The 13,781-nt window shown below is 37.7% G+C and overlaps 1 protein-coding gene across 10 annotated transcripts in view; it reads right to left on the reverse strand.

Annotated features, from left to right (window-relative positions):
- The window catches only part of VPS8 (VPS8 subunit of CORVET complex), a 296,010-nt gene that overhangs the window by 176,063 nt on the left and 106,166 nt on the right, over positions 1-13,781 (reverse strand). For 8 of the 10 annotated variants that reach the window (XM_070790672.1, XM_070790682.1, XM_070790644.1 and 5 more), the window contains 4 exons: positions 9,067-9,159; positions 2,726-2,768; positions 1,226-1,298; positions 822-941 (listed from right to left, as the gene is read on the reverse strand). In XM_070790672.1, the coding sequence (XP_070646773.1) occupies positions 822-941; positions 1,226-1,298; positions 2,726-2,768; positions 9,067-9,159 (329 nt within the window). The remainder of the gene's footprint in view (positions 1-821; positions 942-1,225; positions 1,299-2,725; positions 2,769-9,066; positions 9,160-13,781) is intronic. The other 2 variants (XM_070790662.1, XM_019958543.2) reach the window with 2 other exon arrangements.

Genomic DNA, 13,781 nt, shown 5'->3' on the forward strand with positions numbered 1-13,781 from the left:
GGCACTTTTAAAAAGTTTAATAGTTTATTATTCAACTTATAATAAGAGCACTATATGTTCATTAAATAAATTTAGTTCATCTCACAGATATAATCACTATTAATATTTAGATATATTTCCTTCCTGTCTATTTCCTTCAAATATTGTGCACATACAATATTTTTTTAAAAATTTGTCAGTCTGCTGTTTCACTGGATACTAAAATATAAGCACTGTCCACATTATCAAAAGCTTTTTAAAAAACAACTACAATATGGCTTAATTAGGAAGATATATCATGTTTTATGTAATTATTTCCCCGGGGGCATTTTCACAGAGAAGCTGGCTTACCCAGACCTCTTTTTAATAAAAATAAGAATAAGGATATTTTTTTAGCAGGAAGCTTCCATGTTCCATTTCAACTCTAGCTGCTTCTACTATCATCATCACCACATGTCATTCAGAGCAATCTGCCATCTTCAGTATGCAAACAATAACAATTTATGAAATAAAGGATGTACCACATCTAACTCCGCTTTAACTTTTTAATAAGGATGAGTCAGAAAGAGACATACAGACAGACATAGACAAACACTAGACATAGACAAATACTCAGGGAGGAAGGAAAGAGAGGGGAAGAAAGCAGGAAAAGAAGGGTAGGAAGGAGGAAAAGAATTAGAAACTATGGATGGCACAACAAAATTAAACATTTGAGATCCTGACTTACTGCTAGGGCATAAAAACTGTACCTATGTAAGGACTATTATTCATTTTTCTTTCTATTAAAAATAATTATCACCCCAACTATTTTAAAAATACCTTAGAATCACAGTATTTCTTACCAGCGCCAATACATTTAGAAATTCTCGTGTGTCGAAATGCAGCAAAGTCCGAATATAAGGATAGATTTCTTCTTCAGGGGGAGCTTCTGTTGAATGCAGGCGAATTAGAAATTCAAAAACCTGCAAGTTGAAAAAAAAAAAAAAAAGCTGATTCTTTTCTCACAAAGTATCTTGCTGAAGCAATGACTCCCATTTGTATAAAATAAAACCAGGTTGAATTTAGTTTAAATTGCCACTGGGTTGTAACTTCTCTAACCTCTCTCAGCTGTGATTACTGGCTCCAGTGATGGTGTGCAGGCTCTCTCCTGTCACAGCAGATAGCTCCCGACCCATGTGCAGCCCTCAATTACAATTTGTCTTTACTGCATTTTAAGAGAGTAAAAATGCTACGAAAATGTACCAACCTGGTTTTTAACCAAGGGAACAAGATCTTCAGGGATGTCACCCAGCGGATAGGCACGACCTGCTAGACAACAGCTAGAAGAGAAGAAATTGAACGGATTTGGTGACTCTTAATGGGCTAACTTCCTGGGAATACACTGTTCTCCAACCCAAGATACTAGTCTGATGTTTAAGCAGGCGCAGCTCTTGTCAGTTAGGTCAGGTCCAAATCTAGATTGAGATGATAGCCAGTTCAGAAAATGTGGGTGACAGAAGGTGGTGGTGAAATAACACATCCTGTGACTGAGTAATGACTTTCATTTCTTTTTATTTTTCCTAAGAAAAACCCAAGCTGCACGCACTAAATGAACAAGAAGGAATAAGGACAAATTACCTAAAAGTCTCACACCCAGCATCTGGAAAGAATCTGAGAGCATCATCATACTGTTAACAGGTAAAAGCCTCAGGTTCGCAGAGACTTTTAAATCCAGTGGTTCTAAGAATGGTGAATAAAGACGGGAAATGAGCTAGGCTAAAAAATATTTGTAATCGGACAAGCCTTTGGGAAGAATTAGAATCTCATGAGAAATTAACTGTATGGTTTTACCTCCAAACCAGACCTTCCTAATGGCTAATGACTAGCTCTGGGGGCTGAGTTATAAACTGTCTTCTGAATATATCCTTATTTTGGTGGCAGGGGATGGGGAGGAGTAAATTTTAAACCTCTGTGAAGTAGTCATCAATTTTAAATGTTAGAGACAGCTGGATACCAGCATATTCTAAAAAGTTTAAAGCGCAGATGATAAAGAGCAAGGTAAATGCTACATATGTTCTTCTATACTAAAGCATCGATGTAACAAACGTGAAAGAGGTCTCAAAGTTAATAACTCTGATGCACACAGAAGCTAAAATGATGTGCCAGCAGGTTCTGCCACCTTCCTGCCTACCTGCCAGCCACTTATTTATGTAAAAGCTCTATTAGGATACAATTCTGAGCTTGTATTAGTCTATCAGAAGAACTCTGATCCAGGAATAAACAGATAAACATTTCCACTTACTTCAGTCACTAACTTTTGTTCATGATGCAAACTAATTTCTTGCCCTTATACATAAAATATGGACAAAAACATATCCCATAGACTTGGTAGTAAAAGTAAAATACTCTATATCAAGATTTCTCAACCTCTGCCCTACTGATATTTCGGTATTCTTTGCTGTGGGGACTATCCTGTTCACTGCAGAATGCTAAGCAGCATCCCTGGCCTCTATGCATTAAATGCCAGTGGCATCTCTCCTGACCCCAGTTGTGACAAAGCAAAATGTCTTTAGACATTGCAAATATATGGCAGAGGAGAGCAAGGGTGGGGGACAGAATTACTGATTGTTCAGAAGCACGGCTATACATGAAAGAATACTGAAAAACGAAAGCACTACACAGATTAAGAGATGACAGTACCTCTGAGAATATAGGAGAAGTTTTGTAAAAGAAGGATACACACATAAAGAAATTAAAAATCTCTTACCTAATATATACAAGAAGCTTGTTGCCCATAACAACTTGCTCATCTAAAATAGAAAAGTATCTTTAGCAATTCTCTCTCAAAAGCTTTTCAGAAATATAATCTTTATGTGGAAACAACAACAAAAAGTCCTTTGGCATTTAAGGTGCTCTAGGTATATTCCCAAACAATAGAAAAGTGAGATAAGACCACTGTAATTAATACTTTTTTTTTTAAGAATTTCTAATAGATTCTTTTCACAGACACAAAATCAGTCAGTCATTCAAGGGTACACATACAAGAAAAGGTGTAAACCTTGTATAGGGATCTATGTATTGTTGGCTTAACTAATAGCTTGGGCCAAGAGAAGGTGTTGAATAAGCAATGATTTGACAAATTAACTAATTAATATTGAGCTATAATTATAATGCCTTCTCATTTGTAACATGGACTCTTACTACTTACAATATTCTAGGCTAAAAAGGTCACTGTTCACATATGTTTAAGAAACTTAAGACCAAACACTCTTTATGACCTTTTGTATCCTAAAGTTATATCTAAGATGTAACATTCTGTCATCTGGTAGTATAAATTTATTTCTTGGCTAAAAGAAACTGGAAACATAATTAGACCAAGTTTTAGGGCAAAAGATCAAAGTTAACAAAGAATAGTATAAGAGCATCAAGAAGGGGTGAAGTGATCAGCAATCCTTATGGTTGGTAGGAATTTATGGTTGGTAATACTGCTGAACTGAAATTTTTGACAAGAATACTGGAATAATGCAAGCAAGTGTACATATCTTAATCAATAATCCTTTGTAAAGACTCCAAGTCTGTGTTGTTGTACATGCAAACAAACTTGAATTGCTCAAAATTACATGAATAATTACATTGTTTCAATTCCAAATATTTTTTCCAATCAATAAACTTTTACTTTTGTAGAGAAGTTTTAATCATGTTACAGCAAAATTGAGACAGAGGTATAGAGATTTCTTGTATATCCCTCATTCCTATACCACACAACCTCCACCACTACCAACACCCTGCACCAGTGAGCCCTTTCTTGTCATCAATAAACATACACTAGTGTATCATCACCACCTAAGTCCTCAGTTCACAGTAAGGCTCACTTTTGGTGCTGCACACTCTACAGTGTGTCATTCGCTCAGTCGTGTTCACCTCTTTGCGACCCCATGGTCTGTCCATATAATTCTCCAAGACACTGGAGAATTCCACTCCAAGAACACTGGAGTGGACTGCCATTCCCTTCTCCAGGAGACCTTCCTGACTCAGGGAACGAACCTGGGTCTCCTGCATTGCAGGCAGATTCTTTACCATCTGAGCTACCAGGGAAGCCCTGTACACTCTATGGGTTTTGACAAATGTATAGTAACATATATCCACCATTATAATATCACAGAACAGTTTCACTGCCCTAAAAATCCTCTGCTCTACCTGTTTGTCCCTCCATTCCCTTTAACCCCTAACAAATGCTGATTCTTTTATTGTCTCCATAGTTTTGCCTTTTGCATCATGTCATATAATTGGAATCCTAAGTCATCGCCTTTTCAGACTGGCTTCTTTCACTCAGTTATGCATTTAATTTTCCTCCACATCTTTTCATGGTTTGATAGCTCATTTATTTTTGGTACTTAATGATACTTCATTGTATGGATATACCAAGTTTATTCACTCATTCACCTACTAAAGAACATCTTGCTTGCTTCCAAGTTTAGGCAGTTATGAAGAGAGCTACTACACATTTGTGGTGACGCCTTTGTGGAGACAGATTTTCAACTCCTTTGGGTAAAGGAGTGCAGTTGCTAGATCATACAGTAAAAGCACGTTTAGTTCTATAAGCAATTGCCAAACTGTCTTCCACAGTGGCAATACCATTTTGCATTTCCACCAGCAATAAATGAGAGTTCCCATCGCTCCACATCCTAGCCAGCATTTGGTGTTGTTGGTGTTTCATATTTCAGCCATTCTAATGGGGGTGTGTGCTGGCACCCCATTGCTGTTTTAATCTGTAATTCCCTAATGGTGCTGAACATCTTTCAATATGCTTACTTGCCATCTGCGTATCTTCTTTGAGATGTCTGTTCAAGTCTTTGTTCATTGTTTAATTGCATTATTCATTTTCTTATTGTCAAGTTTTAAGAGTTATTTATATATTTTGGATAAGAGTCTTTTGCAAATATTTTCTCCCAGTCTGGATTACCTTCTCATTCTCTTGATGATGTCGTTTGCAGAGCAGAAGTTTTTAAAGAAGCACAGCTTATCAATTATTTCTTTCATGGATAATAATCTTTCTTTCATGGATAGTGCTGTATCTAAAAATTCATTACCATGACTATAGTCAACTAAATTACTGCCTGTGTTGTCTTCTAGATATTTTACAGTTTTGCATTTTCCAATTACGTCTATGGTCCACTGTGAGTTAATTTTTGTGAAAGCTGTAAGGTCTGTGTCTAGATTCACTAGATTCACATTTGCTCCTTGGAAGAAAAGCTATGACCAACCTAGACAGCATATTAAAAAGCTGTCATTTTGCAGGTGGATATCCAGTTTTTCCAGCACCATTTGTTGAAAAGACTATCTTTACACCAAAAGCTTCTTCAAAGATCAGTCAACTATGAGAGTCTACTGCTGAGCTATTTTGTTCTACCAATCTATTTTTATATTCTTTTGGCAAAATCACATTGTCTTGATTATAGTGAAAGTGAAGTTGCCCAGTCGTGTCTGACTCTTTGCAACACCATGGACTGTAGCCTATCAGGCTTCTCCATCCATGGGATTTTCCAGGCAAGAGTACTGGAGTGGGTTGCCATTTCCTTCTCTAGCGGATCTTCCTGACCCAGGGATCAAGCCTGGGTCTCCTGCATTGCAGGCAGATGCTTTACCCTCTGAGCTAGGTTTACATTAAATCTGAAAGTTAGGTAGTGTCAGTCCTCCAACTTTGTTCTTCTCTCTCAATACTATTTTAGCTATCCTGAGTCTTTTGTTTCTCCATATACATTTCAGAATAAGACTATTAATATCCAAAAATAACTTGCTGGGATTTTGATTGGGATTGCACTGAACCTGTAGATCAGTTTGGTACAAAATGACATCATGACAGCCTAGAGTCTTCCTATTCATGAACACAGAATATCTTTCCAATTATTGAGTTCTTTGATATCTTTCATCAGAGTTTCATAGTTGTCCTCATTTAGATCTTGTATATACTTTGTCAGATTTATACATAAGGGTACTAATATAAATGGTATTTATACCATGAAATACAATGAAATTAAAAAGACTCTTGCTCCTTGGAAGAAAAGTTATGACCAACCTAGACAGCATATTAAAAAGCAGAGACATTACTTTGCCAACAAAGGTCCATCTAGTTAAAGCTATGGTTTTTCCAGTAGTCATGTATGGATGTGAGAGTTGGACTATAAAGAAAGCTGAGCGCTGAAGAATTGATGCTTTTGAACTGTGGTGTTGGAGAAGATTCTTGAGTGTCCCTTGGACTGCAAGGAGATCAAACCAGTCTATCCTAAAGGAGATCAGTCCTGAATATTGACTGTAAGGACTGATGCTGAAGCTGAAGCTCCAATACTTTGGCCACCTGATGCAAAGAACTGACTCACTGGAAAGGTTGAGTGGGATGCTGGGAAAGGTTGAAGGCAGGAGGAGAAGGGGACAACAGAAGATGAGACGGTTGGATGGCATCAACAACTTGATGGGCATGAATTTGAGCAAGCTCCGGGAGTTGCTGATGGACAGGGAACCCTGGTGTGCTGCAGTCCATGGGGATGCAAAGAGTCGGACACGACTGGTGACTGAACTGAACGGATAAATGGCAGTGTGCTTTTATTTTTGAATTCCACTTGTTCACAGAAGGTATACAGTAAAGTGACTGCCTTTTGTATATTAACTTTGTATCTGCAAACTTGCAACAACTGCTAATCACTTCCAGGAGTTTTGGGGTCAATTCTTTCAGACTTTCTACATAAATGATCAAGTTACCTGTAAACAGTTTTATTTCTTCCTTCCCAATCCACATACCTTTTATTTCCTTTTCTTATCCTTTGGACTAGCTAAGACTTTCGGTATCATGTTGAAAAGCAGTGGTAAGAAAAGGACATCCTTGCCTTGCTCCTCACCACTAAGTTTCTCACCAATAAATATGACATTAGCTGTAGGTATTTTGTAGATGTTCTTTATCAAGTTCCACAAGTTTTCCTCTATTCCTAATTTGCTGAGTTTTTATCATGAATAGAAGTGGAACTTCGTTAAATGCTTTTTCAGCATCTACTGATATGATCGTGTGATTTTTCTTCTCTCATTCTACTGATGTGATGAAATACATTAATTGACTTTCAAATGTTGAAGCAGCCTTGCACACCTGGGATAAACCTCACTTGGTTGTGGTGTATAATTCTTTTTATAACTTGACAGATTCAATTTGCTAATATTTTGTTGAAAATTTTTGTTTTTATATTCATGAGAGATATTGGTCTATAAGTTTTACTTCCTTACAATGTCTTGGTTTTGGTATCAGGCCTCATAGAAAAAGCTAGAAAATATTCCCTGAGTTCCATCTTCTGAGAGATTGTAGACAATTGGTATAATTTCTCCCTTAAATTTAAGTGTAGCAAAATTCATCAGTGAAACACACTGGACCTAGTGTTTTCTGTTTTTGAAGGTTATTAATAACTGGTTCAATTTCTTTAATAGGTACAGGCTTATTCAGATTATCTATTTCTTCTTATGTGAGTTTTGGCAAATTGTATTTTTCAAAAAATTGGCCTGTTTCATTAGGGTTATCAAACTTACAGGCATAGAATTGTCCATAATACTCTTTTATTATTACTCTTCTAATGCCCATAGGATCTGGACAGCTATCCCTTCTTCCATTTCTGACATTAGTAATTTTGTGTCTTCTCTCCTTTTTATCCAAGCTAGCCTGGCTAGAGGCTCAGATTTGATTGATCTTTCCAAAGAAAGAGCTTTTGGTTTTCACCAACACTCCCCTCACATAAACAATTTTCTCAACTGATCTCTTAGTTTCAGTTTTATTAATTTCTGCTCTAATTTTCATTATTTTTCTTTTGCTCACTTTGACTTAATTTGTTCTTTTTCTAAATTCCTAAGGTAGAAGCTTAGAGTACTGATTTTAGATTTTTCTTCTTCTCTAATATATGCATTCAATGTTATAAATTTCCCTCAAAGCTCTGCATTAGCTGCATCTCACAAATTTTTAAGTATTTTCATTTATTTCAAAATACTGTTAAATTTCTCTTGAGATTTCTCCTTTGTCCATGTATTATTTAGAAGTGTGTTGTTTAATCTCCAAGTGTTTGGAGACTTCCCAGCTTTCTTTCTGGAGAAGGAAATGGCAACCCACTCCAGTACTCTTGCCTGGAAAATCCCACGGACGGAGGGGCCTGGTAGGCTGCAGTCCATGGGGTCTCGAAGAGTCGGACACAGCTGAGCGACTTCACTTTCATTTTCATGCATTGGAGAAGGAAATGGCAACCCACTCCAGTGATCTTGCCTGGAGACTCCCAGGGATGGGGGAGCCTGGTGGGCTGCTGTCTCTGGGGTCACGCAGAGTCGGACACAACTGAAGCGACTTAGCAGCAGCAGCAGCTTTCTTTCTCTTAGTATTTTCTAGTTTAATTCTATTATGGTCTGAGAGCAGGATTTATATGATTTCTATTCTTTTAAATTTATTGTGCTTTATGAACCAGAACGTGGAGTTTTTTATATTCTGCTTTCATCTTTGCTACATATATACATGAAAGGTAATTTTCAAGTTTGTTTCAAAAGGATTAGTTTCAGGGCTACTGAAAAGGGATTAAGAATAAACAGGGATTAAGACTCTACCAAATGATCTTCCCCGTTCCTGTCCTTACAGAAAGAAAAAACTATAAAGCCTAGACATGATATGAAAAGCTACCTGAAGGTACTGAAAAGGGAACAGAAGTAGTAGACAAATCTGGTGGGAAGTTCACATTCTCTGGGAACAGGACAGACTGGCACCCACGCAGTAACTGCACACAGAAGCTGCAACAGAAGGAAAACTAATCTTTCTGGGAGAGGGGACCAGAAAAGTGAAGGAAACCATGAATGTGGAAGAGACTAGTGAAATCTCAAAATAGAAAGAGTCAAAGAGGGGATCTTCAAACTATCTACCCATATTAGTGACTGATCCCTAAGCTGCTGTGTATGAACAACATTCAGAGCAGCTCATCCAGAAAGAAAAGGTCAGAACCAAGAAGAGAGTTCACCCCTGAAGGTCCTAGAGTAGTTGGTTTCAGTGTGGAGTTCATGTGCTCAGAGGAGAGGAGACAGGGACGTGCACAAGTAAATTACCATCACTGGAGGTTTGCAGTCTGAGACCAAGTGCAGTCTGTGTGCCAAGCATAGAAGCAGATGGGGGCTTCTCCATCCTCCGATAATCTGCTCCTCCATGAAAGCAAAGAGAACACTGGCAGATATGATCAAAATCAACTTTTCCAGAACTCTCGAAATTACTTAAGGCTTCCAATAATCCTGCTGCTGCTGCTGCTAAGTCGCCTCAGTCGTGTCCGACTCTGTGCGACCCCATAGAGGGCAGCCCACTAGGCTCCTCTGTCCCTGGGATTCCCCAGGCAAGGAAAATGCCTGAATCTCAGTAAGAACAGTGAGCTTCACGGTGGTTTAACATTACCTAGTCCCACTCGCTTTTTCCCAGCTTCACCATAGCTTTGAAACCAACAAACAGTCTTGCAACTGTGGTAGCTATGAAAACCAGCACCCATGCAACCATTCAAGGGGGCAAAATGGGTTCAGAGTGCCCCAAAAGCCCACCCCTTAGAGAACTATCACTGTCTAACCTATCTGGCAGCTCACTTAAAAGCTGCATTCTAGGGCTTATCTTTTTCTGTCCTGACACAGAGCTTACTCGAAATAAACAGCACTATCCTCAAGCGATATTTAACTTTACAGGTGCCAGAGGTAGTGCACCAGAAGGAACTGATTAAAGACCCACCAGAAAATTTAAAAGGAAAAACTGGAGAATGGAGGTCTTCAGGGGCTTTCAAAATTTCCAAAATATTTCTGGAACTCGAGAAGGACATAGACATGTACAGGTAAAGGGCTGTGGATACATGCAGGAAAGACCCGAAAAGACTTACAACCTAGGCCTGACTTTGAGGATCTGCACAAGCAGGAAGTAAAGGCTAATAAGGCTGAATTGTAAACTCTATTGCAGCATCAGAACTCCAAAATAAAATAAAAGCTGACAGACCTAAAATAAGAAATAGATATTTCAACAATAACATTTAGATACTTCAATACTCATTTTTCAATAATGGATAGAACAATTAGAGGAAGATGAACAGGAAATAGAAGTCTTGAACAAAACTATAGGCCAACTAAATCTAACAGACATCTATAGAACATTCTACTCAACAACAAAACACGTCCATTATTTTCAAGTGCACTTGGGATATTCTCCAGAATAGGCCATATGTTAGGCTGTAAGTTTCAATAAACGAAAAAAATAGAAACCATACAAAGTATGTTCTCTAACTACAATGGAAAAAAGTGAGAAATCAGTATCAGAAGGAAATGTGAGAAATCCAAAAATATGTGGAAATTAAACAACATACTTCTAAATAACCAATATCTCAAGGCAAATTATTGGAGAAGGAAATGGCAACCCACTCCAGTGTTCTTGCCTGGAGAATCCCAGGGACGGGGGAGCCTGGTGGGCTGTCGTCTATGGGGTCGCACACAGTCGGACACGACTGAAGCGACTTAGCAGCAGCAGCAGCAAGGCAAATTAGAAAATACTTCAAGATGAATGGAAATAAAGATACAAGAGACACAACTTACGGAACATAGCTAAAACATTGCTTAGAGATATTTGCAGCTATAAACACCTATTTAAAAAAAGGGAAGAAAGAGTTCAAATCAATAATCTAGACTTTTACCTCAAGAAACTAAAATAAATAAATAAATAAACCCAAGGCAAGATGAAATAAATAACAAAGGCTAAGCAGAAGTAAATGAAAGAGCAAAGAAAAATAATATCACTAAGATCAAAATCAGTTCTTTGGGGGAAAAAAACAATAAAATTGACAAACCTTTAGCTAGACAGATCAAGAAGAGAAAAGACTCAAATTAAAAATATTAGTAATAAGAGACATCACTATAAACCTTATAAAAACAGAAAGAATTATAAGAGAACACCATAACCACTATATGCCAACATATTAGGTAACAGATTAAATGGACAAATTCCTAGAAATATAAAACCTACCAAAACTGACTCAAAAAGAAATGAATAATATGAACAGACTTAACAAGCACAGACTGAACTAGTAATTTAAAAACTTCCAACAAAAAATATTCCAGGCTCACATGGTTTTATTAATGAATTCTACCACACATTTAAAGAATTAACACCAATCCTTCAAAACCTCTTCCAAAAGACAGAAGAGTGAACACTTCCCAACTCATTTCATGAGCAAGTATACCAAGATATAAAATATACTTGATACTAAGACCAAAAAAGAAAAGATATGAAAAGAAAATTATATACACCGTTTTTGTGTTTCCTATCTAGAGAATATCCTTTAGTATTTGTTGGAGAGATAACTAAATAGACATTTCTCCAAAGAAGACATACAGATGGCTAACAAACACATGAAAAGATGCTCAACATCACTCATTATCAGAAAAATGCAAATCAAAACCACTATGAGGTACCATTTCACGCCAGTCAGAATGGCTGCTATCCAAAAGTCTACAAGCAATAAATGCTGGAGAGGGTGTGGAGAAAAGGGAACCCTCTTACACTGTTGGTGGGAATGCAAACTAGTACAGCCACTATGGAGAACAGTGTGGAGATTCCTTAAAAAACTGAAAATAGAACTGCCTTATGATCCAGCAATCCCACTGCTGGGCATACACACTGAGGAAACCAGAATTGAAAGAGACACATGTACCCCAATGTTCATCGCAGCACTGTTTATAATAGCCAGGACATGGAAGCAACCTAGATGTCCATAGGCAGATGAATGGATAAGAAAGCTGTGGTACATATACACAATGGAGTATTACTCAGCCATTAAAAAGAATACATTTGAATCAGTTCTAATGAGGTGGATGAAACTGGAGCCTATTACACAGAGTGAAGTAAGCCAGAAAGAAAAACACCAATACAGTATACTAACGCATATATATGGAATTTAGAAAGATGGTAACAATAACCCTGTATACGAGACAGCAAAAGAGACACTGATGTATAGAACAGTCTTTTGGACTCTGTGGGAGAGGGAGAGGGTGGGATGATTTGGGAGAATGGCATTGAAATATGTATAATATCATATATGGAACGAGTTGCCAGTCCAGGTTCGATGCACGATACTGGATGCTTGGGGCTGGTGCACTGGGACGACCCAGAGGGATGGTATGGGGAGGGAGGAGGGAGGAGGGTTCAGGATGGGGAACACAGGTATACCTGTGGCGGATTCATTTCGATATTTGGCAAAACCAATACAATATTGTAAAATTTAAAAATAAAATAAAATTTAAAAAATAAATAAAATAAAATACCCCAAGAAAAAAAGAAAATTATAGAACAATATCTTTTATGAAGACAGCCATAAAAAATTCTCAGAAAAATTTAGCAAACTCAATCTTAAAACATGTAAAAACAATTATATTGTGACCAAGTGAGATTTATTCCAAGAACGTAAGACTGACTTAGCATACAAAAATGAATCAAGCTTATAAACCATATCAATAAAATAAAGGATAAAATCCACAAGATTAACTTAACAGATGCAGAAAAAAGCATTTGATAAAATCCAACCATTCCATGTTAAAAACACTCAAATTAGGAACATAAGGCAACTTTCTCAAAATGATAAGGCCATCTATGAAAAACCCACAATTAACATCATATTCATGGCATCCGGTCCCACAGCTTCATGGCAGATAGTTGGGGAAACAGTGCAAACAGTGGCTGACTTTATTTTGGGGGGGCTCCAAAATCACTGCAGATGATGACTGCAGCCATGAAATTAAAAAACGCTTACTCCTTGGAAGGAAAGTTATGACCAGCCTAGACAGCATATTAAAAAGCAGAGACATTACTTTGTCAACAAAGGTCTGTCTAGTCAAGGCTATGGTTTTTCCAGTAGTCATGTATAGATGTGAGAGTTGGACTATAAAGAAAGCCGAGCGCTGAAGAATTGATGCTTTTGAACTGTGGTGTTGGAGAAGACTCTTGAGAGTCCCTTGAACTGCAAGGAGATCCAACCAGTCCATCCTAAAGGAGATCAGTCTTGGGTGTTCACTGGAAGGACTGATGTTGAAGCTGAAACTCCAATACTTTGGCCACCGGACGCAAATAGCTGACTCATTTGAAAAGACCCTGATGCTGGGAAAGATTGAGGGTAGGAGGAGAAGGGGACCACAGAGGATGAGATGGTTGGATGGCATCACCAACTCAATGGACATGACTTTGGGTAAACTCCGGGAGCTGTGATGGATAGGGAGGCCTAGCGTGCTGTTGTTCACGGGGTTGCAAAGAGTCAAACATGACTGAGCAACTGAACTGAATTGAACTTAATGGTAAAAAACTGAATGCTTTCCCCCTTAGGCAGAAAAAGCTAAGGATGTCCATTCTTGCCACTTCTGCTCAACACTGTATTGGAGGTTCTAGCCAGATCAATTAGGGGGGAAAAATAAAAGGAATTCAGATCAGAAAGGAAGAAGTAAAATTAACTTTATTAACAGATGACATGATCATATAGGTGAAAAATTCCAAAGAATCCATTTTAAAAATTAGAACTGGTGAATGAAGGATGCAGGTACAAGATCAATATAAAAATCAACTTTACTGCAAATACCCTGGTGGTCCGATTATTAGGACTCAACACTCACTTCTGGGGCTGGGGTTCAAATCCTAGTTGGGAAACTCAGATCCCACAAGCTGCTGGTATTGCCAAAAAAAAAAAAAAAATTTTAATTTTATTTCTATACACTGCCAATGAACATTCTGTAAATGAAATTTTTTAAAAATACATTTATAA

This window comes from Bos indicus, chromosome 1, assembly GCF_029378745.1.
Source record: "Bos indicus isolate NIAB-ARS_2022 breed Sahiwal x Tharparkar chromosome 1, NIAB-ARS_B.indTharparkar_mat_pri_1.0, whole genome shotgun sequence".
Lineage (NCBI taxonomy): Eukaryota > Metazoa > Chordata > Mammalia > Artiodactyla > Bovidae > Bos > Bos indicus.